Consider the following 25159-nt stretch of genomic DNA (forward strand, 5'->3'; position numbering starts at 1 on the left):
TATCGCCCGCCTGACTCTACGGTACCTCCATAGTAGTTAACTAGTCTCCGGAGTGACTCCTCCACAGAACGACACTATGCGTTGACAATGGGGAATGCAAACAGCTCCCACAAGATCTCTGCTCAGGATCGGTAAGATCCCCCTTTTGTCATATACTACAAACCGTGTGTTTTAGTCCGGATGGTACTTCAATGAGCCCCCCAACCGGACTATCACCTCTGCCCGCACCGCGATAGATAAGCTAAACGCCTTGTGTACTGTACTACAGAGCGATCCTCGACCTCAAGAACCAGCGCGACAAGCTCCGCCAGTACCAGAAGCGGATCACCGTGCTGACGGACCGGGAGACGGCGATCGCCAAGGAGTGCCTGGCGCGGGACGACCGCAAGCGCGCCCTGCTCGCCCTGCGCCGCAAGAAGTACCAGGAGTCGCTGCTGGAGAAGACCGACAAGCAGCTGGAGCAGCTGGAGCAGCTCACGGGCCAGATTGAGTTCGCGCTCGTGCAGAAGGACGTGCTCTTCGGCCTGCAGCAGGGCACGCAGGTGCTGCAGACCATCAACCGGGAGATGGGCGGCATCGAGGGGGTCGAGAAGCTGATGGGCGAGACCGAGGAGGCGCGGGCTTATCAAGAGGTAGGTGTAGTTCTAGCTTGGGTGTTCTATGGTTGAGAGAGGCTTTTTTTTTTTAGGGTGACATGCTAATGTTGTCGACTTTTGCGGGGTGGTACAGGAGATCAGTCAGCTGCTTGCCGGTCGTCTGTCCAGGGAGGACGAAGACGAGGTCGAAGAGGAGTTGGAGGAGTTGCAGCGCCAGGCACAAGGGCCAGTGGTATTGCCGAGTGCGCCGGTCTTGTCGCTTCCAGAGGTTGGAGAGCAGGAGGAGACGGAGACGGGAGAAGCGCAGGCCGAGCCATCATCCAATGGACGAAAGGTCAGGGCCGAAGAGCGAACCGCTGTCCTGGCATGAAATCACTCATCCTTTTGTCTATATAAGTTTCAGCATTTCTGGAGTTCTAGGTTCTTGTCAATGGGTCATCATCATATTCCATCATATCATTAGATAGCTCCAGTTAGTTCCATGTTACAAACATGCATGAGCTGAGATTCAGACTAGCATTGGGGATAGAGTCCAGCTCCATAACCAGAGAAAGCACGATCACAAATCAACACAACACCCACTGCACCGCATCGCATCAACAGGCACAGGCAACAGCAACAGCAACAACGGTAAATCACCATCCTCACAGGATTCGACTGCCCACGCCGCTGACGCCCTGAATGGCGACATGGTCGTTCGGATTGGCCGCGGCCTCGTACAGGAAGTTAACGGGCTCGCGATTCAGCGCCATGAAAGTCCCCTTGAATCCCACGTAGCCGACCTTGGTCACGTCTTCCTCGCCATCGCTCCAGTTATCCTCGAAGAACAGCGTGATGGAGGTGGTGGCATTCCAGTGCGCGCGGTTCAGGGGGATCTCAAAGACATCGGCGCCGGCCACCGGCTGGGGGATCTCGATCGTCTGGGTGGGCGACAGCTCGGACGCGGTTGCGAAGTCGATGTCGTCCCGGTTCTTGAACAGTTTCAGCGTCTTGGGGGCGGAGGGAGTGGGCGCGGTGTAGACCAGCAGAGAGTGGACTTTGACTTGGCCGGTAAAGCTGCATCATGTCACGGGAAAGGATTAGTTGATTGTCAAAAGTGATGGCAACCGCTGGGATCGAAGCGTGCTGAAGTGGTCTGCGCTCGTTCGCGACACCAAGACTCGAGGAGGGGCAATGGCCATGGCGGGGTAGCAACAGCAACAAGCAAGATAGTTTTTCCCCCGGCTGCGAACACACCCTCTTGTTAAGGTAGAACTTACGGAATGTACATCAGGAGCTGCTCATCGGTATCGCTTTCGAGCTCCGGCTCGTCGTCGAGTCTCTCCGCCCATGTTTTCTTAACGATCGCAGCACCGGACTTGGGCGTCGCCTCTGCCTTGTTTGTTAGTATTCAATCTCTTTTGAGAGTCATCGATCTCTGCAAGCGCAGGTATAATACGCACCGTTGAGTGTTGTGATAGAGTCGAACTGAACCTGAGAGTAAAGAAGCGATTGAATGGCTGGGGTGATGTCATTGGAGTGGTCGTGACCGTCTTCGTCATGGCAATGTCCGCCGCCGTGGCCGTGATGATGGTGATGACCCGACATGTCGCAAATTGACGCTCGAATCTCCTGGTGGTCGCTTCAGAAAACGAAAGGTCGAGGCTAAGAAGCTAGTTGGAGTAAGAGGCGGTGGTCCGAGGGAACCTTGGGCAAGCACGATGAATATGAAAACAGGCAAGATGTTCAGCGAGTTCAACGCGACCTTTGATTGTTCGGCTAATTCACCCATTCATTCACATCAGCTCAACAATTCACTGTCTTTAAACCCAGCAAGACACTTATCATTTATGTTGAGTTTTATATCAGCTCTTAAGCATAGATGTCAAATTATGAGCAATGAATCTGCCAAACTAAATGATCTTACGCTTAACTTACTTCTTATGGCTTGACAAAGGTCAGAAGGTTACCTCCACCCAAGTGACAAGATTTCACTTCATGCATAATGGGATATCATCATAGAAACATAGACTACCAAGGATCATCTACTGTACAAATATTGCTTTGGCAAGGAATCTCTGCAAGAATCTATTACCGCACTTGATAATAGTTCGGTGCATACTCAAGCAAATAGCCCTTTTCGATCTTGGTTATATCGCGGATGTAGGTCTTTTCTCCCGTCTGTAGTATTTCATGGAATATGACCCATTCGGCTTTGCGATTCTGCATAACCAGTTAGCGAAAATACTTACAACCCAGTGGCAAGTGTGTGTGACTCACAAACATCAGCGAGCTCGGATGAGCATGCAGCGTTAACCCGCCGCTCACCGTCTTGAACGTGCCATCCGGCTGCATCTTTGCAGCATGTGCGAAATAGCCTGTTGTGAGACATCGTTGTATCTTTTCCGGCAGCTTACTTGGATCTTCCTGTCTGGCGCGGGCAGAAAGCGTCTCATCGACCTGGATCCCAAAACGTTCCAGGTATCGCTTCAGCTGGGCGCGGATACTCACGGCGCGTTGCATAGATCGAAAGTTCAAGAGATTATCCCGACACCACTTCGAGTCCTTCTTGCCCTTGGTGACAAAGGCTTGGTAGACATTGAGATACGTCAAATGATCGCCTTCCTCAACTGCGAATTTCCTCCGCATGCTCTCGGATGTTTTCCGATCGCCATCATGTTGGACCCAGACGGTGCCCTGAAGACTGACCATTGCCGCGATTGAAAGAATCTCGCTTAGGCAGCCAAAGCCCGGCGCGGAAAGGAGCACCTTTGCCATCATGGGGTCTACGGCCAACTCTGCCATGCGCAGCCCCTGCGGTTTGGTGAGTTTGGCATGATCGTCGACTGCGCCCAGAGAATACAGGAGCTCAAAAGCACGGATCACCAATTCGGCGGGGGGAGATGTTAGAAAGTCAAAACGGACGATGTTGTCAATTCCAAGAGCTTTCAGCTGCATGATCACCGGCGCCAGGTTGGATCGCTGAATCTCCGGGACAGTCGCCTCTGGAAGGGCTTCATATGCCTGCTGGGTGTAGAGACGGAAGCACTTCCCTGGCTTGGTGCGCCCAGCTCGACCTGCACGCTGGACTGCCGCTGCTTTGGAAATCGGGACCGCTGTCAATGTTTCGATGCCCGTGGTCGGGTTGTAAGCTCTCAATTTGGCGAAACCACAATCCACCACATACACAATCCCATTGATAGTAACGGATGCTTCGGCGATGTTGGTGGACACAATGACCTTGCGCGTGTTTTCAGGCGCTGGCTCAAACACGTACATTTGCTGATTTGTCGTGAGGCCGGCGTACAGCGGGAGAGGGAGCAACGATTGCGCTTTGGGATGAAGCGTGGCAGCGCGTTCTGAAATCAATTGTATAGCTGTGTCAATCTCCTCTCGCCCGGTCAAGAACACAAGGATGCCCCCCTCCGCTTCTTGCAGGTGTATATCAAAGACTGTCTTGACGGACCGCTCGACGTAGTCCTCTGCAGGTGACTCAAGGAAGAGCATATCCACCGGATACATGCGACCCTCTAGACTAATGATCCTGCCAACCTTCCCACCGATCTCGCCCGATTCTGCATCGCCGTCGAACTCTTCCCCAGCGAAGAAGCGTAGAAAGTCTTCGGCCTGCAGAGTTGCACTACTGACGACAATCCTCAGCTCCGGACGTTTCTTCATGATCTTCTTCAGAATGCCCAAAAGTACATCAGTGCTGAGGGACCGCTCATGGGCTTCGTCGACCATGATCACCGAATACCGCGACAGCAGGGGGTCAACGAGCGCCTCCCTAAGTAGCATCCCGTCGGTTAGGAACTTGATCCTCGTGGAAGCAGACGTCAGGTCCTCAAAGCGGATTGAGTAGCCCACCTCCTCGCCTAGCTTGCATCGCATTTCTTCGGCAACTCTAGCGGCCACAGTTGTGGCAGCCACCCGACGCGGCTGCAACTTTGTTAGCTTGGCTGGTCAACGGCCGAACAAAAAGGCGGAAGTGGCGTTACCTGCGTGATAGCAATCGCTTTTCCCTCTGCACACCATCCTGCTTGCTCGAGGTATTGGGGTAATTGGGTCGTCTTTCCGCTTCCAGTCTGTCCCACGACAATGGTGACGGGGTAAGTTTCGACCAAATAGAGAAGACTTTGCTTATGTCTCGCAATGGGAAGCAACGAGGCCGGCTTATACAAGGCGGGTATGAAAGAGGAGCCGAGTTCCAGTTCCGAAGCCATGCTGAAGAATACTTCTGGAATCAATCAATGATCAGCCTAGTCTAACCTGACTAGCTGAAAGTCCCAGATTTTAGCCACAATAAGATCCGATGATAAGTGAGTGGCCCAAGTGAGACATATTGAACGAGACCGGGGATATAGAAGTTTCAGCAAGAGGGGTTTCGGAGGTCACTACCTCTCGAGCTCCATTCAAGACGACCAATGCGAACGATATCAAGAATATCAACTCAACTTAAGTATGTACTGTAAGTTATGCTCAATCGGGGATGGAAAGGCACTGGCGGATTATGTCAGCTAAGCACACTCGGCACGTGATGCAACGTCACCAGGGCTGGCAGGGACAATCGGAAAGGAAAGAGGAAAGGGGGCGGGCGGAGAGAGTCAATCAATCATCAATCATTGGTATACTTTCTGCCTGTTGGGCGAATTCCCTCCTCCACGCAATCAAATAATACCCCAGGAACCCGCCAACTTCAGTCTCGGGCTGTGTGCCTAAATATCTACCCTCTACATACTTATTCTACACCTTCTTCACATTCGCCCCTCCCAACCCCATCCAGTTCATCATGTCGGAAGAAGACAAGAACGTATGTTCTAGATCCCGCTGCCCCCGATTCAACTGCGACTACTAACTTCAGGGTAACCCCAGACGGCCAACAGACTCTCTGCAGTGCCAGCCAGCCCGAAACCAGAGTCGCCCACCACGGCGCGTCCTCTGGATTTCGACGATGAAGCGCAGGAGACCGGCGTCACCTCAGCTTTCCCCTCCGTTTCCCCAGCTCAGCCGCCCGCGGCGGAAGCTGCCCCGCCAAAGCCACCCCGCCCCGTGAGCCCCCGGCAGCAGGCCGAGAACACCCTCAAAGAAGCATTCCCCACGATCGACATCGGAGTTGTAAGAGCAGTGCTGACTGCAAGCAACTGGGATGTGGAGCGGGCCTTTCATGCTCTATTAGGTCTGTAGTCCCCAGCCACAAGTGCTGCCTCTTCGCCCCAACTAACCTCTTGTCTATTCCCCAGGCATGACCGACCCCAATGCCGCCGAACAAGACGTGCCCCCTCCGAAGCCTCCCCGTCCGTCGGCTGCCCAGAGACAGCTCGAGCAGGATGAGATGTATGCCCGCCAGCTTGCCGAACACTACAACCGCCGCGCGGCCCCGCAGCCTCGGTATGAGGACGATCGCGCGTACCAGCGGCGACGAGGAAGCGAGGAAGAGGAGGAGAAAGAATACAGCTTCTTCGATGGTTGGTTTCCATTCAGCCCTAATGTGCACGTCCGCGCTTGCTGACCCGTGTGACTACCGCAGACGACCTGCCCGTCATCCGCGAGAACATCCGCAAAGGATTTCTGGAAACCCAGTCCAAGGTGAACTCGTGGGTGACGAATCTCAAGAAGAGGCTGGATGGAGAAGAGCCGGAAGAAGACACCAGCAGTCAGGCTGCTCAGGGCCCGCGCGACGATCCCTTCGGCCGTCCGCGTCGCAGCGGCGACACGGGTCGTCGGAGCGGGGACCGTGAGCGGTACGACGCCGACCACCGAGTCTTGAGCGACGACTTCTCAGCGCTGGAGTTGAGGGATTCCGAGGGTAAGTGGATTGAATGACTTCATGACGATGAAGCGTCACTGACGAATCTCGCGCAGCTCCTCCCGCGCGTCCTCCCCGCCCTCTTGCAAACCCTAACTTGTACAAGACCTCGTCACCCTCCCCCGACAGACGCAAGGTTGCCTTCCAGGACGGGCCCCCAACGGAGATTGATTCACTGTACGATGCATCCGAGCCGGTCCGGCGCGCCTCGCCCGCGACGACAGGCAAGTCCAGCAAATGGCAACCCTTAGCCGCCGTGGAACCGTCTCCGGTAGGAGAACACGACCCGTTCAGTCTGGGGGATAGCGAAGATGAGAAGGACACCACCACAAAGGCGAAGGAACCCGCCACCGCCGAGGGCGCTTCCAAGGCTGCGACAGTCGAGACGGTAGCGGAAGCAGCGTCCAAGGAGAGCACAACCGACGCTGGAAAGTCATAATTTTGGCCGGGGCCTTCTTCCATCCGCTAGCTTACCTCCACGGCTTAGCTATTCAGTGGCCTGCTTATTCAGTTGTTGTAGCCTTGATCTGTTCTACACAAATCGTGTTATTTGCCCTTGCGACCCGAACCCATGATACCAAGAGACTGCATTTAAATGAATCAGTTAAAACGAGTGCGAACTGTCCGATTCTCGGCAAAGGCCCCAGATACCCACTCTCGTAAACAAGCAACGTATAATCTCAGCCCCCATGCAAAAACAGAATCAATGCATCACCTCAAATCTCAGTACATGAATAGAATAAATCACGGGTATCTTTAAATCAAAAATCCAAACATGCAAGCATAAACCGACGGTAAATCTCACCCAGACGCAACCCCCCAGCACCTCCCCCAACACCCCACTCACCCACCCATTCACTCATGCACTCACTCATACTGCTGCTGCTGCTCACCAAACCCCCTACCTCCAGACCCAGCCTCCTTCCTCAAATCCTTAATCACAGCCTAAGACCACCAAGTCAGCATCCAGACAGAACAACGTCCTTCCCATAAGCCCCCCCCCCCACAAAAAAACCCAACGAAGAAACTCAGGGAAGAAACCAACCGCCAAAGCCTCCGGATTGACCCCATTCTCAATAAGCGAGACACAAAGCGAGAGCTCCGTGCGGTCCAGATGGGTGTTCTGTCCATGACATAGTATGATTAGTTCCAATCGATCCCGGCCATTGAGGCATGACGACGGAGAGGAGAGTAGGGACGTCGACATCAGAATCAGGCGGAGTATACGCCCGGAATTCGAGCGTATCACCAACCCCAGCCGCGCAGGCAGGTTGCAAGCTCGGCGGTGGTTTGGGGTTACCAGGGGATTTCATGATGGGTGGGGGGATACGAAGGTTCTGGTCTGGTGGGCCATACACAAGAATGGATGGCAAGGCAGGGAGGGAGCTGAGGGCTGGGCTGGGCTGGGCTGGCTGGGTTGCTTACTAGGAGGGTGGAAATCTCATGAAGAATGTCGATGACTTCGCGGGCTGCTTGGCGTTTGTCGTCGGCTTGGGTGGGGGGCATGGTTTCTTTTGTTGTTGTGGGGGTAGTTGGTTGTTGTGCTGCTCGTTGAGGTTGTATAGATTGGACGATGGGAGGGGATGGCAGAGAGAGAGAGAGTGTGTGTGTGTGTGTGTGTGTGAGAAGTGAAACGCGATGAAGAATGTTTGATACTCTATCATGTACTGTACCTGGTGAAAAGGTAGGGATGGTTGGAGCTCAAGATCCGCATGAGAAGAGTGATGCGGTACCGTATGGTAAACCTGGAACCAATGGATTGCCCGATTAAGACAGTAAATTACCACTGGCACCCACCCTCAGGCTTTGCATGTCAACATTACTCAGTATGTTTTGTTAAGCTACCCTACAACTACACAGTACATGCTAAGAACAAAGTCAATTTGGAAACGCGCCTGAGGAGGGAGACAGACGGACTACAAACTCTTCACGATCCCCCTCCCTCCCTTCGGTTCTCATTCTTGAGGACATCCTCTTACCCTCAAAACCCTTGCCCTGCGGTCCCTTTGATTCCTTCATTGTCAGCCCTCCCGCGGCTGGCTTGCCCTGTCACTTTCGGGATCGTTTCAAACCCAGCCCTGAATGTACTCATGCTCTCAAAATTTTCCAAGAATGTCGACCGATCTCATCTTCTCAGACATCCACTCCCTGAACAGGATCCAAGCCCTGGACATTCTTGCCCAGATCGCACGTGTCGAGAAAAAGAGTTTCCCTGCCAATGAGGGCATGACCTTTGGAGAGGAGCTTTGGCGCAAGAAGCCCAACACGAGGGTCCTGTATGCCCACCTCCCAGGCGCAAATCCCCCGCTGGTTCTGGCTTATGCGGTCTACGTCCGCCAGAAAGGCATTGCCCTGCTCCATAAAGTCTGTGTAGCCGAGACTTATCGCCGTCGGGGCGTAGGGTTCCAGCTAATGGGCTACGTTCGCACTCGTCTGCAACGGGAGGGTTGTCAGTATATCCAGTTATGGGTGGACAAGGACAGAGCCCCAGCTAGAGCTTTGTACGCCCGCAGTGGTTATGCGGAGCGCGAGGAAATCCCAGATTACTATGGACCAGGCCGGACTGGCATTAGAATGGTCCTGGATTTGTAGTCAAGTCAAATAGCCCTTGAGACCTTGGCTTGTTGCTGCTACCCCTGTCACTCCTGCGGCATCGTTTGTACATGAGTAGGTCCCCTGGATAGGGTTGTTTACTCACGACGAGACCAAAAGGCACAAGCGCCAATTGATTCCTTCAGGCCATCTGTCAAAGATTTGCAATTCTCCGAGTCAGGGTGTTGACGGTTCAGGCGGTGGTTGGAGGGTGGCTCGCTCCTTGGCTTCCCGACGACGCCATCCCTTGCAGAGGGAGCGAGGCCTACATTTCACAGAGTGAGAATTATCGCGCCGCGAACCATCAATCTCTGTCCATTCCCATACCCAAGTGACGTCAAGCATATCCAGGCATGGCTCTTTTCGAAGGGGATGCAAGCTTCGCGCCTCTCCTGTGCCCGTTGGGCCCTTGGGCGCGGATGCCATGATGGAAAAAACTAGAGTCTCTGCCCTAAGGGCAGAGCAATTCCTCGTTTCTCACTTTCAACCCTCAACTCTCGACCATTTCACTGTGGCTTCTTCCTAAGGTTGGCGTCGGGTGACTTTTCAGAGCGACAGTGCGAGTTGCCTCTCGTGTATCTGACCGAAGACACTCACTCGTCCCGACCGTTCTCACTGCTCTGGAGAGATGGCGCTCATCGCGTTGGGTCTCCTCAGCATCCTGGGGACGGTAATTGCAGGCCTCGCGCCGACTTACCCTGTGAACGCACAGCTGCCTCCAGTAGCCCGAGTCTCAGAACCATTCGAATTTGTCTTCTCCCAAGGCACGTTTGCTGGCAGCGGGCCAGACACTCAATATACGCTTCTGAACGCCCCATCATGGCTTGAACTAGATGCAAAGCACCGTACGATATCCGGAACGCCCCAGAAAGATGACATCGGGTCGCCCAAGTTTGAGTTAGTAGCTTCCGATGAGACGGGATCCGTGAACATGGAGGTCAACTTGGTGGTCACAACCGATGATGGGCCAAAGTTGGGGAAACCATTGCTACCACAACTTGAAACGATAGGCGCCACATCGGCTCCAGACACGATTGTGGTACACTCTGGCGATTCTTTTTCCATATCCTTCGATCGTGATACGTTCGCCAACACGCGTCCCTCCACTGTCTATTACGGAACTTCCCCTGACAATGCGCCGCTGCCATCGTGGGTCTCATTCGACCAGGCAGCCCTGCGATTCTCTGGGTCTACTCCGGATATCGGACCTCAGACATTCAGCTTTAACCTGATCGCTTCGGATGTAGCCGGATTCAGCGCTGCCACCATGACATTTGCGATGACTGTTAGCCCACACATTTTGTCTTTCAACCGAAGTGCACAGACCCTCTTTGTCACCAAAGGAAAACAATTCGACAGTCCTAACTTCCTGGATGATTTGACTCTGGATGGTCACGGAGCGACGCGCACTGATTTGGCAAATATTCATGTGGATTCTCCGGCATGGTTGGCATTGGACAAGGAATCGCTCTCCTTAAGCGGCACACCTCCAGCAGACGCTGCAGACCAGAATGTCACCATCACTGTAACTGATAAATTTCAGGACGTGGCCACACTACTTGTCAGCCTGCAATTTTCTCAATTCTTTCACGATGATTTGGACGAATGCGACGCTGTCATCGGGCAATTCTTCATGTTCGTCTTCAACAGCTCTATTCTTACCGACGACTCTGTCCAATTGGACGTTGAACTAGGTGATCAGCTCCCCTGGCTTCATTACAACCGCGACAACAAGACCATTTATGGTCAGGTGCCTTCCGATATCACTCCGGGAACTTTCAACCTCAACCTGACGGCTCGCGAGGAGACTGCGGAGGATACCCGGCAATTCACAATCAAAACAGTCTCGAAGAAAAAGAACGACGAGAACGCAGCTACTACCGCCACGGCGGACGAAGGCAGCGGTAGTAGCGACAACAGCGGCAAAAAGGCCGGCATCATTGCGATCTCGGTCATTATTCCGCTCATTGTTCTCAGCGCCCTTGTACTTCTATTCTTCTGTTGGCGTCACAAGAAGAAAGATGTCGCTCCAGGACCGGAGGAAGGACTGGCAGACGAAAAGAGGGGATCTCTGCCCCCTGATCCCGATTCTGACATGTACCCCCACTGCCAGCCGTTTGAACAGACCACCCCAGGCAAGCCGCCAAGGATGCTCAGAAGTCCGTCGCCATCATCCAGACCCCCAAAGCTCGAGATCTTCTGGCACACGAAGCCCTTGGCCGATGCCGACACCATCAACTACACAGATGACAAGGAGAACGCCTACCCCCACTCAACCCTGGACTGGGACTTCGGTCCACTGGCGACCACGAAGGAGCCGGAAGAGACGAAACCAGTAGCGGATCCACCTCCGCAATCAAAGCGCTTGTCATTCCAGAGCAGTCCTCCCGTGCGCAGGCGCACTACGACTACATCAAAGAAGCGTGAGCCACTTCGGCCGATTCAGCCGAGGAGGTCACTCAAGCGGAACTCGACGGTATCGCGGTCGAAGAGATACTCGAAGCGCTCTAGCGGCATCTCCACAGTTGCTTCAGGGCTGCCTGTCAGGCTCAGCGGCGCTGGCCATGGGGCCGGTGGATTTGGGCCGCCGGGGCATGGGGTTGTTCGTGTCTCCTGGCAGAACACACAAGCCTCATTCCAGAGCGACGAGAGCGATGTGGGGAATTTGGCGCCATTATTCCCTCGCCCGCCCCTCCGCGCACGGGAAAGCACGGAATATCCTAAGCGCGTGAGCCTTCGAGCTGTCGAGCCGGACACGCTGACCATCTCTGATACGGATTCCCTTGAAGCTTTCGTGCACAGTCGTGCAAAAAGCCGAAATTCTTCCAATCCTCTGTTTGCCGGCCAATTCGCTCGTCGTGGCTCATCCGGTGGCCGCGCTCTCCATCGGGCGCGCAGCACCGTGAGTCGAGCAGATACAGTCGCTAGTTCCCATTATATCGACGATTACCGGCAGGACCGCCCCTGGTCGGCGGCGATGTCAGCCTCCATCTATACCGATGACCACCGCCAGTCGGCTTACCTCCATTCGCTATCAGAGGAATCGTCGGACGCGCCGATGTCGGGACCGATCAACAAGCAGCCCAGTCAATCGAGTCTCGCCCAGAATTATTCTGAGGCGATTGCTCCGCTACCCCGCTTTTACAGCGAGTTAAGCTTAAGTAGTGCCCAGCGAGGCGAAGCCGGCGGTAGTGCGGCGTACCCCGGATCAACTGACCCACAGAACAATGAGCGTCAATCCCTTGGGAACAATCGGACTTGGTTCCAGGTCGCGTCAAACGCGCCGGGTGAAGCCCCTAGAGCGGATCCTCCGCCGTTGCCACCATTGCGCAAGAGCCCCTCTTATTCTTCCATGCCATACGAGGTTCGATCGCGCCGAGTGAGCTTGATTCGATCGGCGGACCGAGACTGGAGTGAGCAGAGAGGTATGCAAAGAGAGCTGACGGGAAGTGTGAGAAGTGATATCGCATTTGTATGATTGAGGCGAAAGTATACATACCCATTTGTCTTTCATGCTGTTGTTGTTACAATATTATCGCTGCCAATGTGTTGTATTAGGGTTTGTTTTGTCGTCGACGAGTATCCGGCGAGCATGATATCCACCGTGCATATTTTGTACCATGATTAGTTTAATGCTTTCCTTTGTCCATGATCACCCTAGTATGATAGGGTAAATCTCGAGAGCTCAACAACAGGCAACCACGTATCAATCCAAGGTACTATGCGGTTCGACCAGCGGGATTGGGCTGGGTCTTAGCGTAGCGCGTCGGTGTCAGATTCATGAGCCTATAAGCTCGCACCCCTCATCCACAATGTAAAATGCGTAATCAATCCATCATTCTCGGAGGCCGGTCTATTGTCGCTGTCGACTTTTCTGGAACCCGATAAGCAGATAAGACACTCGACCTATATCAAAGCAGACACGCATCCAGCCTAGCGTACTGCTTTGCCATGCAGCTAAATAGCTCGCAATCGCACCTCTCTGATTGTGCTGAGTGAGATGAAGTGATCTCCTCTCGCCCAACCCACTCTCACTCCTCTCCTGCCTGAGTGTGCTCTGGAGTGTGTGTGCTCAATTGTCTGTGTTTTCCGAACCAGTTGGGGCTGTCCATCTTCTCATTAAAGATGACAACCAATTTACTCGGCGCAGATGAGGCACTGGAGACGAGTTTACTCTTGTCAGGCCCTCGTGAGCAGTCAATGCAAAATAAAACCACGCCCAGAAGATCGAAATGGATTCTCCTATTTGTGTGCCTCATCATCGTCACTCTGGACTTTGGCGTTTATCTTGCTGTCGCGCCGCAGCTGCAGATATATGAGAACATTATCTGCCAGCGCATGCACCCCGAATTATTCGCCAGTGCTTTCGGTGGACTAACAGCAACCACCCAACCGCTCTGCAAGTCAACTGACGTGCAAGGCAAGCTCGCTCTGCTGGTAGGCTGGCAGGATACCTTCACTCAGCTTCCCGGAATGATCCTAGCTATCCCATTTGGTCTCATGGCAGATCAGGTCGGACGCAAACCTGTCATCATCATCAGCCTTGCGGGTTTCCTCATGCAGGAATGCGCTATTCGTTTCATCTGTGGGTGATTTGGAAGTCAGAGGAAAGGAAGTACTAGCTGACGTGCTTCTCAGGCTGGAATCACACAAGCATCCCACTTGAAGCAGTGTGGTTTGCACCACTGTTCCAGGTATTTGGGGGTGGTAGCCAAATCGCTAGCTCCGTCGCCTGGACCGTCATTGCAGACGTCTTCCCAGTTGACCAAAGGTAATCATGATATTCCCAATTTCCTGCTGTTCAATCCGCTGAAACGCGACGAACTCCCAGGGCAAATGCGTATCTTCTCATGGCTGCAGCGATGTTGCTTTCCCAGATCCTCGCAGCCCCTCTCAGCGCTTGGCTGATGTCCAAAGATGTGTGGATGCCATCGTTGTTGGGATTAGCGATTGAGGTGTGCGGGATCATCCCTATTTTCGCCTTACCAGAAACTGGACCGAAAGCATCCATCAGATCGGACGAAGATATTGAGAGCGAAGCACAAGGACAAGCCAGCGAGCATCCTACCATGAGATGGACGGCCATTGTGCACTTGGTCCGATCTCAGCTAATCGAAGTGGTTGGGTTTGTCTGGGGCAACGCCAACACTTTAGCGATCTTTTTCGCTTTCTTGACATCTAGCATTGGAAGCCAGGCGCTTCAGTTCGTGCTGCAGTATGCCTCCAAGCGTTTCATGTGGAGTGTGGCCGAGGTCTGCCTTCCCAGTTCGAGCCACTAACCTGAAAGTCACTAACAGAAGAAACTGGGTAGGCTACATTCCTCATCAGCCTCAAAGGCGTAGTCAACCTTGTCGCCTTCATTATCATATTGCCTCTGATCTCCAGAATACTTGGAGGTTATCTCTCTCCGATAAGGAGAGATCTCCGAATCACACACGGCAGTATCTGTGCACTGATGGCAGGATTCGGTATAATGTCGGTAGCTGCTCATCCAGCCCTTTTCGGCATAGGTTTGTCTTTCTCGGCCCTCGGGTGGGGTTTCTACACGACACTTCGTAGTGTTGGAAGCGCCTTGGTGGCAGAAACCCATGTCGGGCTCTTCAACACAACAATTGCACTGGCTGAGGCCGTGGGGTCTATGATAGCTGGACCGCTTTTGGCAGCTCTTCTCAAAGCAGGAATGGCGTGGGAGGGCGCATGGATGGGGTTGCCATGGATGGTTGCGACTGGTCTGTACCTGCTGGCCGGGTTAGCAGTCTCTTGCATTCGTACTTCAGCCCACTAGAATCTTGGTTAAACTTCATTTAATGCTTGCACATGATGCAGAGAGTCCAGTCCCCCACTGCTTGCCGTCATTGCTGTCCAGTGACAAGAGTGGCCCCTTTAAGTGAATCACGGACTGCATTGCTCCCCAAGGGGCTGTATCAAATGGCGATGACTTCTCTTTGAATCAAGCGCCTTCTCCTTCGATGGCAGCTTCTCCCTTGGTGGACAGTGAGGGCTGATTGCATGTGCTTGTGTGTTCATCTCATAATGACTGATGGGCTTTAGTCGAAGATTGTGGGTAGAAAGGCAGGTCTAAGCCCGCGAAGTGTTGAAGGCGCGGCTCTGACTAGAATTCCACATAGTAGTCGGCTACCTAAGGTAGTCGGTACCTAGGTACTACCACAGGTAGGTACTAGGTAGTAGTACATGATGCTTCCTGCCTGAGGCAGTCGCCTCACTGAACAGGCCCCCGGTATAAAGGCAGTTGCCGAAAACAGCAAGAGCGCTTCAAGGTACTGTACTATGGTAAAGTAGGTACAGTACTCTGTTCAACGAACAATACAAAGGTACGACTTGAATGCATTACCGGCGCTGAGCAAGGCAATGCAGAGAGCCCTTGCGAGAACTGACATTAGCAGACAATTCCAAACGCCTCGTCTCACTATCTACTTCCGACTTGTTTACGGAGTACCGTAGGTAGCAAATCACCTAATTAAAGCAAGATTTGATGGGCATTGATGTATCAAGTTAGGTCTGAGACATTGGCTGCGAATACCTCCTACTGGAACACAAGCTTCGTGTAGGTATAGGAAGCATAGACCTGGCAAGAGCACGCTCGTTTGCAAGGTCGGATTGATCATGCCGGTTCAATGCCAGAGACTTGGCATGAATGGCGGTCTCTCCTTTCGGATAGCAGCCACAGACCCTAGCATTATGCTTGATGTATGTATGAGTATGTACAGCATGTACGAAGCGGAAGGATTAAATAGAGCTCAGCTTCTTCTGTGGCACTCCACGAGTCCAGAATATTAATGCGTGGTGAGTGGGTTGGGTCAGGCTGTTTCCGGCATTTCCTGTGGTTGAAGGCACGCGACAGGAAGGCGGTCCACCCAAAACAGCGAACAATAGTACCTTGAGGACATAGTGCTCGAGGTAAGTTAGAGAGAAGAGGTACTGAGTTTTATTTCATTATTGTTATCGAGGTTAATGTGTTTTGAAACCTCCTGTGGGTTGCCTATTGATCTACCTGCAGGTAGCCAGCCAGCTGCAACGAGTGCTACCGATGCCCTTGTGATCTGTAGAGCATAAACAATTGATTAACTTACTCCGTACAGAGTATCATAACGCCAAAAAAACTCATCCCCGGGCCTGTGACACCATCGCCATCATCATCATCATCCTCATCATCATCATCAATTTTCTTTCTCTTCGCCCCTTTTCAGCTATTTCTGCCACTTCTGTCATAATTCCATATGATTCCGCGTGTCACTCGTCAGCCGTGGTTAATGAACACGGTGACAGATCTTGGACAGGATCGGAGGGGATCAGCCAATCTTCCAGCACGGTGGACAAAGTATCGTCATCGTTGAATCGGGTTCCCCACTCCCCGGTATTGTCTTTTGAATAATGAATGACTGCGGCTGCTCACTTCACCTACAGGCAGGCTACAGTAACTTAGTCCTTCAGTCCCTCAGTCACTACCTAATCACCGTAAGCAGTAGTTACCTAACTACACTGACCACACTATACCTCTCTGTACAGGCCTAAGGCTCGCCTTAACAACAGTAGGCAGCTTTTCTTTCTTTCCGTCACGCCGCCTCCGTTAATAGTTGTGATTCTGCCCGTTAACTTACCCTCCCCTCTCTCTCTCTCTTACCTACTCTCTCACTCCCCCTCCTCCCGCTCTGAGTCTAGTCTCTCTCCCTTCCCCTTCCCACCTGATCCCGTTCAGTCACTGGCTCTTCTCATTTCCCCCTCAGATACTCTCTCTCCGTGTGTGTTAAACTTTTCCCCTTCCTGTCTTCAATCTTTCTACTACTCAGCTTACATCTCCTCCTTCCCCTCTCACTTTGTGAAAAAAAGAAACAATACATCTTCTCGCGCCAAACTTTTAATTAATACCTCCCGTCAAATATCATGGGTCAGACCTTGTCCGAGCCTGTGGTCGAGAAGGTGCGTGAAATTGAAGCAATGCGTTTGCCTTCGCCTTTCGTCCCCCCACACTCCAAGAGGCCTTACGCAATTCCCATAACCGCCTCCCCCCTATCATCGCGCAACCCATTTCCCTCCCCTTTCTTTCTCGAGGTGTATGGGTTACTCGAATAATTGTCGGTCCAACTGTCTGGATTCATATTCAAAATGCGTACCATCACTTCCTCTGGTGGTCGGAGGGGCTGCAGCGTGGTGATCTTCCCACGTCTGCGGGGTCCCTCCACAAGATGATGAAAATTCCTGCAGGCGGCTTCCGAGCGGGTGACCTGTCATATCTACTGTCTTTTCGCGCTCTTAACATGTCAACTTTGCTAACATGACGGCGCATTGTCCAGCATTCGGCTGAAGGTCAGGATGAGTGTTGTATATACGGTGTCTCGGCCATGCAGGGCTGGCGGATCAGCATGGAGGATGCCCATGCGGCCGTGCTAGACCTCCAGGCCAAGTTCTCGGAGCAGAACGACAACCCTACCGATCCCGACAAACGTCTCGCATTCTTTGGTGTATACGATGGACACGGTGGTGATAAAGTAGCTTTATTCGCCGGAGAGAATGTCCACAAGATCGTCGCAAAGCAGGATGCGTTCGCTAAGGGCGATATTGAGCAAGCCTTGAAGGACGGTTTCCTTGCGACCGACCGCGCTATCTTGGAAGGTTCGTGAACACTCAGCTTCGGGCACCGGGACAGCTCTTTGTCTCCCACGCCTCTCTTCCCGAGATAACAGTGGACTGATTCGGCTAGATCCTAAATACGAAGAAGAAGTGTCTGGCTGCACTGCAGCCGTCAGCGTCATTTCCAAGCACAAGATCTGGGTGGTACGTATATGGAATCGTTCGGGGAACCGCGCTGGCTGTCTATCGGAATGATATTTTAACGCTGCATAGGCCAATGCTGGTGACTCCCGTTCCGTGCTCGGTGTGAAGGGCCGCGCGAAGCCCCTATCCTTTGATCACAAGCCCCAAAATGAAGGTCAGTAACGAGGTGCTGGGTCTCTTCGAGCTGGAGTTGGTTATGCTGAAACATGGAATACAGGCGAGAAGGCCCGTATTAGCGCTGCAGGCGGCTTCGTCGACTTTGGCCGTGTCAACGGCAACCTGGCCCTGTCCCGTGCCATTGGAGATTTCGAATTTAAGAAGAGTCCCGAGCTGTCACCCGAACAGCAGATCGTGACCGCTTACCCGGATGTTACTGTCCACGACCTTACTGACGACGATGAATTCCTCGTTATCGCCTGCGACGGTATGTCCCCCTTTCACGTGTCCAGTCAGGGTTCAGCTCAGTGGGTGCTAATGTCAATGCAGGTATCTGGGATTGCCAAACCTCGCAGGCCGTCGTTGAGTTCGTTCGTCGCGGTATTGCCGCCAAGCAGGACCTCCACCGCATTTGTGAGAACATGATGGACAATTGCCTGGCTTCCAACAGTGAGACGGGTGGCGTCGGATGCGACAACATGACTATGATCATCATCGGTCTTCTGAACGGTAGGACCAAAGAGGAGTGGTACAATCAGATCGCTGAGCGCGTGGCCAACGGCGACGGCCCCTGCGCCCCGCCCGAGTACGGCAAGTCTCTCGAGGATCCCGAGGCCTCCAATCCCAACTCCTACTGACTTACCGGGGGGAGCAGCTGAGTTCCGCGGCCCCGGCATCCGTAATCAGTTCGAAGAGAACCCCGATGAGTATGACGTGGAAAATGATCGTTCCCGTGGCTTCAGTGTACGCTCGGGCCGCATCATTCTCTTGGGCGATGGCACAGAATTGATTCCGGAGCAGAACGATGACGAGCTGTTTGACCATACTGAGGAAGACCGGGACCTCGGCAATCAGGTGCAGCATGACTCTACTGACGCGGGACGGAGCGATCGCGAAGGAACCCCTGGGCCACAATCCAAGGATAGCACCCCCAAGGCCGATGAATCTACAACCATCTCGCAGTCGCCGTCTACCACCGCGGAGAGCTCTTCCACCAGTGCCCCTGGAACGCCGCAGAAACCTACTAATGTGTAGTCATGATGGAATGGATCTGTTGCATTTTTCCGCTGTTGATGTCCTTTTCTTTTTTCTTTTGGGTTTCCTGATCGTCGTGTGATTCTTTGACAGTGTCGCTATTCTTCCCCCTTATTGTTCTGTTCTCCACATGTTATCCGAAGCGCCATGTTATTTCTCTTCCGAATTTACACCTACTCTCTCTACATCCATCCAGCTCCCTGGCATTGACTGGTTCAACGGTTGTGGACGGAATGAAACAAGCGGGGAATAGCGACTGTCGAGCTCCCCCTCACATCTTTATTGTGTCTTGCCGGGGTGAGTTCACGGGATTGGGATGGGGTTTCTCGTTTACAGCTTTTCTTTTCTATTCCACATTCGAAGCCGCGAGCGGCAGGTCTCACGAGAGCACGTCTGTTTCATGCCTTGACACACAAGATACCGCACAAAACGCCCAGTGTTGATGAACCTTTCATATTTCTACAACGACTTGTTTCGTTTTCTCTACTCGCTCCCCAACTCCCATGTCACTATCTTCGTTCCCTCCCCGGCGACGGTGGCAGCCACAACTTGGTCCTTTTTCATCCCGGGGTCAACGGGAAGGCGCGTAGTTGGCGTTAAGACCGGGAAGAAAGGTCAGTTGTAGTTGACTGGACATGGGGGGACCGGTTACGCGTCCTGCGGGGAAACGACATCTGCGAAAGACCTGCGGACCTGTCCGTGATAGTGTGGCATGTCGAGTGGACAGCTTCCTTCAGCAGCGGAGTTTCTGGAATGGGATGGATACGGCCATGTATCTGATGTCCTTTTTCATCTGGTATGCATATAGACACCGTTGGCTCTTAGCGTGTGATACGTAGGTTGTAGATACTGAAAGGGAAGGCCTTTGTAGGTATGTAGGCTTAGTTCTGGGAACTTGTGGTGATGACAGTGTAGACTCGCTCAGGCATGATAGATGCATGATCCGTGGCTGGATGGCTTCAGTCTTATGCGATCTGATTAGCCTCCATGATCACGATGTATGAACTCACATATACAATGCTCTCTTTGAAGCCCTGGCGATACTGCAAGTGGGTAATAGGCAAATGGATCAAGGATGAGGGAGGGTCAACTGAAAGATGGTTTACTTTGCGAGGAGGTATAGGCGACCGAGCTAAACTTAACAAGGTTAGTGTGGCTTGGGGATATTTTGGGAAAAGTTTTGGAGATGATGGATGATAACATCATTCTATCCAGACAACAATCAACATTATCATCCATCATCCCCCACCTCCAACCGGAAACATCGAACCAATGGCTCTGGTCTGGACGGATGCAGGCCATAGGGGAAGATGTTAGTGCACGACTTCTAGCACGACTTCTTAGATTGTGAGGCTGAGCATAAGTAAGTTAGTTACTTTCATAACTCCATTCATCATAAACTAGTCTAGCTCGGAACCATTGGAATTGTTGGGGCAGCGGATGGACCCTTTCGGGGGGCGGTGTCAGCTTCAATTGCCTACCTAGTACCATACCGTAACTTATTGTATCTTTTCTGCCCGCAGAGTTTTGATTCTACTGTAAGATAGATTGTCTGTCCTCCCAGTCTTGGACGGACTCAGTGCATTTCTCTCCCCCCTGAAGACAATTCCAAGAACTCCCCCCTCGGATCCGATCTCAGGGTCCTGTCTGTTCATCTGCATTGGGTTAAATCAATGCTCCGTCTGAAAGCCCGTGTTTTGCACCAGTAGTGCTCTACCGTTCCTCTACCGGACCTCCACCGGGACCTCCCGTCCGGCTTCTGCTCTGCTCTCTCGTGCGTCCTCTCGTTCTGCTTGCTCTGTCGCTGCTCATCCTTCTCCGTCATCCTACTTTCTTCTTGTCTCACCTCCCCTTTCGCTTCCACCGTCCTCCCATTACTTTCGGACTTTCTTCCCCGTCCGTATCCCTTTTCTTTACTTCTTCTTCTTCCTCTTCTTTCTCCCCCCACCCCCATCTCCTCTCTTTCTCCTCCCTCCCTCTCTCCTAATCCTTCCTCGACAGAAGTTGAGCTGTGCTCCCTCAGTCAGTCGGCCACCATGTCCTCTCCTCCGTCCGGAAAACGCAAGCGCAGTGGCTCCCAACACCATCCTACTGCCGTCCCTGCGCCTGCAGATCTTTTGCAACCTTCCTCCCGCGATGCGTCCGGCGAGGAAGGCGACGACTCCACCGGCCCAGCTATCCCACTGCCCAGCCCCAGCAAACACAAGAAACAGCCGTCCCAGGACGTAACATCGACCGGCGCTGTGCCCCCGTCCAAGCGGGCCCGGAAGGCTTCCGTCAGCGACAACAATAACCACGGTCATCTGTCCAACGGCAATGCGGCGGGAGCGCTAAACAAGGAAGACCCGGGCGAGCCGTCCGAGACTACCGTGGCCAGCAGCGACATCGAGAATCAGAGCACCCGACCGGGCTTGCAGATCGACACGACGGCACCCCCAGAGCACTTGTTGGAGCCTCCAAAACGCGGTGGGCTCCAGGATCCCGTCGGTTATCACACCAACCCGCCTCCAGTGGGTCGCCCGGTGCGGGTGTACGCGGACGGAGTGTTCGATTTGTTCCACTTGGGGTACGTGCGGTCCTTTTTTCCGTTACGGTGCATTCCGTTTATCGATGGCTAACCGGCGTGGTGATCACCAGTCACATGCGGCAATTGGAGCAGGCGAAGAAGGCTTTCCCCGACGTATATCTGATTGTCGGTGTCACGGGTGATGAGGAGACACACAAGCGCAAGGGATTGACGGTCTTGAGTGGCGCAGAGCGTGCAGAGTCCCTGCGGCACTGTAAATGGGTGGACGAGGTGATTCCCGATTGTCCTTGGATTTTGACCCCGGCGTTCCTCGAGGAGCACAAGATTGATTATGTGGCACATGACGACCTGCCGTATGGTGCGGATGAGGGCGACGACATCTACGCCCCGATCAAGCGAGAGGGGAAGTTCCTGGTCACGCAGCGCACGGAAGGTGTCAGCACTACGGGCATCATCACCAGGTGGGTTTCCGCGGTTGGGATGTGAATAAGCTGGCGAAGCTGATTCGATTCAGGATTGTGCGCGACTACGATCAATACATTTCGCGCCAATTCAAGCGCGGAGCCTCGCGTCAGGAACTGAACGTGTCATGGATCAAGAAGAACGAGTTGGAGATCAAGCGTCATGTGTCGGAGCTGCGCGACAACATCCGGGCCAACTGGACCACCACGGGCCAGGAATTGGGTCGCGAGCTGCGCCAGTTCTGGCAGAACAGCCGCCCCGGCAGCCCGGCGCCCAGCACCCGCAACAGCGTGGACTTGGGCGGCTCGCGCAGTGGACTGACGAGCGGACTGACGAGTCCCGTGCTGGGGAACAAGTCGCATGTCTCGCGGGTTGAGGCTCTGGGCCGTCCCGACAGCCCCATGGGCACTGGCCGCAACGAACCCCCTGATTACTTTGCCACTGGATACAGTCTGGGTCTGATTGGTGGCGTTCGATCATGGGTGAGTTCCTGAAGTCGCTATGCAAAGGAGGGTGCAGCCCGCTCACAAATTTCGGTCTAGATGCGCAGCCGTCGCTCGTTAGTGGGCAGTCGGGCCCCTTCCCCCACCAGCGAGGAGGAACATGAATCAGAGGCCGAGCGCAGCAGCGGCCAACAGCTACAACAAGAACACGAGTATGAACAACAACATGCAGCTGGTTCCCGGGCATGAGTGATATGTGTTCTTACTTGATGATACTTTGTTTCTGCTCTTGTCGTTTCTCGCCCCGAACCCCTCAACCCACTGAACAACCTAATTCACCTACCTTCTTGGGTCATGTCTCCCTTCCCCACAACCTCTCTCCCTCCAGATAATGTAAGGTTAGCAAAAGGACCGGTCTGGGTATGAGCTTAACTTTTGAAATTGGACATCAACCCTTTCTTTTCTTTTCTTTTACCTCCTCACTTCCTCTTATCTTGCGGAAGCCTTACACGAGCAGCCTCATATGAGAAGAGCGGTGCATCAACCAAGGGAATCTCAATTTCGATGTGGGTTCAAAAATGAGTAATATGTATCCTTACGGGCCTTTTCTTCTCTGGTTCCGACAAAATTGTTACGGGCGATGTATCATTATAGGATGGGGTGGGATATTGCTTTAGGGGAAAGGACTATTTCCTTGAGATGGAGGTTGTTTTTTGGGGAGGTCGTGTTTCTGCACGGGATGGGATGCAGGGGCTTAATATGATGATGTGTATTGTACTGTACAGAGATACTAAATTGTTATAGATGAATTGGGACTTGTACTTCTGGATGGTGTGTTGTCACTCGGAGTGTAGTGTGTATACTTATGTACTGCACTTCATGTATAAGGATAGAATGCGAGTGACCTCACCTCGCCTCGCATTTTAGAGGTCGTCAGGTACGTTGCTGGACGGATGTAACAGAAAGAAAAGGGTATCTATGAATCTATCGTCTATCGTCAATTCATCTCTCCCTCCCACCCGAGGGAATTCTATGGAAATCAAGCCGAACAAATGGCCAACCTCCGCTTTCTTCTCTGCCACCCCTCCTTCCCAGCTCTGAACCCGTACCCATGGTCATACCCATACTCCGCCGCCGCCGCATCATCCTGTCCCTCCTCACATCCCGTGCAACGGCTCGAACAAACCCACCCCCGAATCTCCGCCCGCAACCGCCCCAGCCGCTCCGCCCCGCCGACCTCCCGCTCCACCCCCGCCCGCGCCGCCGCATCGCACCGCGCCGTGACCGCCAGCTCGAACCGCTTCAATCCGCGCACCCGCCGGACGATGGGCCGTAGCCATTCCGCATTCACGCCGGCGTGGAGCGGGAGCTTGTGGCCGCCGGTTATGCTGCCCGCGGCGGGGTTCGTGGCGGTGGGGGCGGCGGTTGCGGTGAAGCGGCCCAGGTCAATGCAGAGGGTTAGGTCGGTGAGGTGCGGGCACCGGGTGGTGGTTCTTTGCCAGAAGGTTGTCCAGAGGTGGGGGTTGTGCGTATAAGTGTGGATTGAGTGGGGGGGTCTGGTGTTGGTGGGAGTTCCTGCTGTTTCTGTTGGTGGCGGTGGTGGGTTGTTGCTGTTGCCGTTGCCGTTACTGTTACTGTTGCTGTCGATGTGGTTATGGCTATGGCTGGTTTCCCGGTCGTGGAACATCCCTCCCAGCGGGACGACCTGCACGCTCAATTTCCGCACCTCCTGCAGGCAGGTCGGGTTGACCTGGTCGGTGAATGCGATCCAGGTCGATAGGTCGTCGACATCGAAGGTCGCCTGGCGGTACAGCTGGGGTGCTGCTTCGTTGTAGATCGCGCGGCAGGTGCGCAGCAGGCTTGCTGGTGTGGTGCTGAGATGTGAGGGGAGGGAGGGGTGGGTGTGAGGGTAGAGTTTGCTGTTGGGGTCGGTGTTGGGGTGTTGTTTGTTGGTGCTGTTGCTGTCGGTTGGTGAAGCAGCGGACGAGGTATCAACGTCCGTACGCCATCGCGCGGCGGTGACCGGACAGCAGCGCCGGTTCTTGTCAATCGCAGAGACAGAATTGGGGCAGCGCACGTGGCGGATTTGATTACGGATCTGAACGAGGTGGAGGACGGGCTCGCCGAAGACGTGGGACCAGATTATGGACCGGATCTCCGGGGGCAGGCGGTTGAAGAGGGGGCTGTTAAGTTGAGGGTCGATTGTCATGAAAATATCCGGGGTTGATGGCTTGGTTACAGAGGTAGACGGAGTTGGGGCGCAGATTTGGCGTTCTTGGATGAGTTCGCGGATGTTTTCTGACCAGCGTCGGTTGGTGGGATAGTAGTGGAAGATTGAGTAGGGTTCGCGGAGGAGCCAGGCGTCGAAATGGCGCATTGTATCGAGACTTTTGTCTATATCTAGAAGAAGCACGAAAGAACGAAGTAAAGAGTGTAGGAAAAGCGATTGGCTGTGTAGGGAGGAAAAAGGAAAGGCGAGATGAGGCTGCACACTCTATATAAGCTTCCCCTTTTCTCCAGCCATATCGGGTCAAAAGTACTCTCCACTGCCCACTCTAGTCGGTTAAGTCCATCAAATCATGGAGACAGTAGGTGGTAACGCCACTGGCAATCACACTCAGGCTGCCCCCAATCATGGCCGTTCGCGGTCAACCTCGGGTTCTTCCGTGAGTCCAGCCGATGGGAAGAAGCAGCTAAATGACGTCGTGGCGTCCAATCACACCACCACGAAATGAGGCCTCGTTTCTCTGGCAGGGACAGTTGCAATGCA

General features: G+C 53.5%; 11 protein-coding genes across 11 annotated transcripts; 7 read left to right on the forward strand and 4 right to left on the reverse strand.

Moving 5' to 3' along the window:
- The first annotated feature begins 14 nt into the window (after positions 1–14).
- BO66DRAFT_395898 (ESCRT-III subunit protein VPS20) lies at positions 15–1086 on the forward strand. The gene is made up of 3 exons (XM_025648334.1): positions 15–131; positions 269–632; positions 730–1086. The coding sequence occupies exons 1-3, from the start codon at positions 88–90 to the stop codon at positions 964–966; spliced, it is 645 nt and encodes a 214-aa protein (XP_025498744.1). The 5' UTR covers positions 15–87; the 3' UTR covers positions 967–1086.
- BO66DRAFT_395900 (PITH domain-containing protein) lies at positions 1045–2438 on the reverse strand. The gene is made up of 3 exons (XM_025648335.1): positions 2039–2438; positions 1856–1967; positions 1045–1652 (listed from the first exon to the last, which is right to left on the reverse strand). Exons 1-3 carry the CDS (start codon positions 2181–2183, stop codon positions 1241–1243), a joined length of 669 nt encoding a protein of 222 aa, XP_025498745.1. The 5' UTR covers positions 2184–2438; the 3' UTR covers positions 1045–1240.
- A 137-nt stretch (positions 2439–2575) lies between these two features.
- BO66DRAFT_360169 (putative ATP dependent RNA helicase) lies at positions 2576–4992 on the reverse strand. The gene is made up of 3 exons (XM_025644994.1): positions 4574–4992; positions 2856–4514; positions 2576–2798 (listed from the first exon to the last, which is right to left on the reverse strand). Exons 1-3 carry the CDS (start codon positions 4796–4798, stop codon positions 2667–2669), a joined length of 2016 nt encoding a protein of 671 aa, XP_025498746.1. The 5' UTR covers positions 4799–4992; the 3' UTR covers positions 2576–2666.
- Positions 4993–5221: 229 nt separating this feature from the next.
- BO66DRAFT_432396 (uncharacterized protein) lies at positions 5222–6995 on the forward strand. Its single transcript, XM_025650640.1, has 5 exons — positions 5222–5385; positions 5448–5751; positions 5816–6040; positions 6103–6381; positions 6438–6995. The coding sequence occupies exons 1-5, from the start codon at positions 5365–5367 to the stop codon at positions 6818–6820; spliced, it is 1212 nt and encodes a 403-aa protein (XP_025498747.1). The 5' UTR covers positions 5222–5364; the 3' UTR covers positions 6821–6995.
- A 253-nt stretch (positions 6996–7248) lies between these two features.
- Positions 7249–7887, reverse strand: BO66DRAFT_335179 (mitotic-spindle organizing protein 1; the record flags this gene model as incomplete). Its single annotated transcript, XM_025644234.1, has 3 exons — positions 7249–7326; positions 7397–7504; positions 7807–7887. 3 exons carry the CDS (start codon positions 7885–7887, stop codon positions 7249–7251), a joined length of 267 nt encoding a protein of 88 aa, XP_025498748.1.
- A 474-nt stretch (positions 7888–8361) lies between these two features.
- BO66DRAFT_395904 (GNAT family N-acetyltransferase) lies at positions 8362–9473 on the forward strand. Its single transcript, XM_025648336.1, has one exon. It carries the CDS (start codon positions 8494–8496, stop codon positions 8971–8973), a length of 480 nt encoding a protein of 159 aa, XP_025498749.1. The 5' UTR covers positions 8362–8493; the 3' UTR covers positions 8974–9473.
- Positions 9474–9601: 128 nt separating this feature from the next.
- BO66DRAFT_432397 (putative transmembrane glycoprotein) lies at positions 9602–12569 on the forward strand (the record flags this gene model as incomplete). The annotated part of the gene is made up of 3 exons (XM_025650641.1): positions 9602–11875; positions 11930–12398; positions 12532–12569. The coding sequence occupies 3 exons, from the start codon at positions 9602–9604 to the stop codon at positions 12567–12569; spliced, it is 2781 nt and encodes a 926-aa protein (XP_025498750.1).
- A 273-nt stretch (positions 12570–12842) lies between these two features.
- BO66DRAFT_384662 (MFS transporter) lies at positions 12843–15086 on the forward strand. The gene is made up of 4 exons (XM_025646100.1): positions 12843–13558; positions 13612–13744; positions 13805–14225; positions 14285–15086. The coding sequence occupies exons 1-4, from the start codon at positions 13099–13101 to the stop codon at positions 14756–14758; spliced, it is 1488 nt and encodes a 495-aa protein (XP_025498751.1). The 5' UTR covers positions 12843–13098; the 3' UTR covers positions 14759–15086.
- Positions 15087–16875: 1789 nt separating this feature from the next.
- BO66DRAFT_335074 (PP2C family serine/threonine-protein phosphatase) lies at positions 16876–18957 on the forward strand (the record flags this gene model as incomplete). Its single annotated transcript, XM_025644231.1, is given in 7 exon segments — positions 16876–16911; positions 17286–17604; positions 17693–17766; positions 17836–17920; positions 17984–18190; positions 18253–18517; positions 18537–18957. 7 exon segments carry the CDS (start codon positions 16876–16878, stop codon positions 18955–18957), a joined length of 1407 nt encoding a protein of 468 aa, XP_025498752.1.
- A 1625-nt stretch (positions 18958–20582) lies between these two features.
- Positions 20583–22758, forward strand: BO66DRAFT_229179 (choline-phosphate cytidylyltransferase). Its single transcript, XM_025642746.1, has 4 exons — positions 20583–20731; positions 20981–21523; positions 21595–21945; positions 21999–22758. The coding sequence occupies exons 2-4, from the start codon at positions 20994–20996 to the stop codon at positions 22438–22440; spliced, it is 1323 nt and encodes a 440-aa protein (XP_025498753.1). The 5' UTR covers positions 20583–20731; positions 20981–20993; the 3' UTR covers positions 22441–22758.
- A 670-nt stretch (positions 22759–23428) lies between these two features.
- On the reverse strand, positions 23429–24868 carry BO66DRAFT_475475 (uncharacterized protein; the record flags this gene model as incomplete). Its single annotated transcript, XM_025653241.1, has 1 exon — positions 23429–24868. The coding sequence occupies exon 1, from the start codon at positions 24764–24766 to the stop codon at positions 23429–23431; it is 1338 nt and encodes a 445-aa protein (XP_025498754.1). The 5' UTR covers positions 24767–24868.
- Positions 24869–25159: the final 291 nt, after the last annotated feature.

The sequence above is a fragment of the Aspergillus aculeatinus genome (genome assembly GCF_003184765.1).
Source record: "Aspergillus aculeatinus CBS 121060 unplaced genomic scaffold BO66scaffold_71, whole genome shotgun sequence".
Lineage (NCBI taxonomy): Eukaryota > Fungi > Ascomycota > Eurotiomycetes > Eurotiales > Aspergillaceae > Aspergillus > Aspergillus aculeatinus.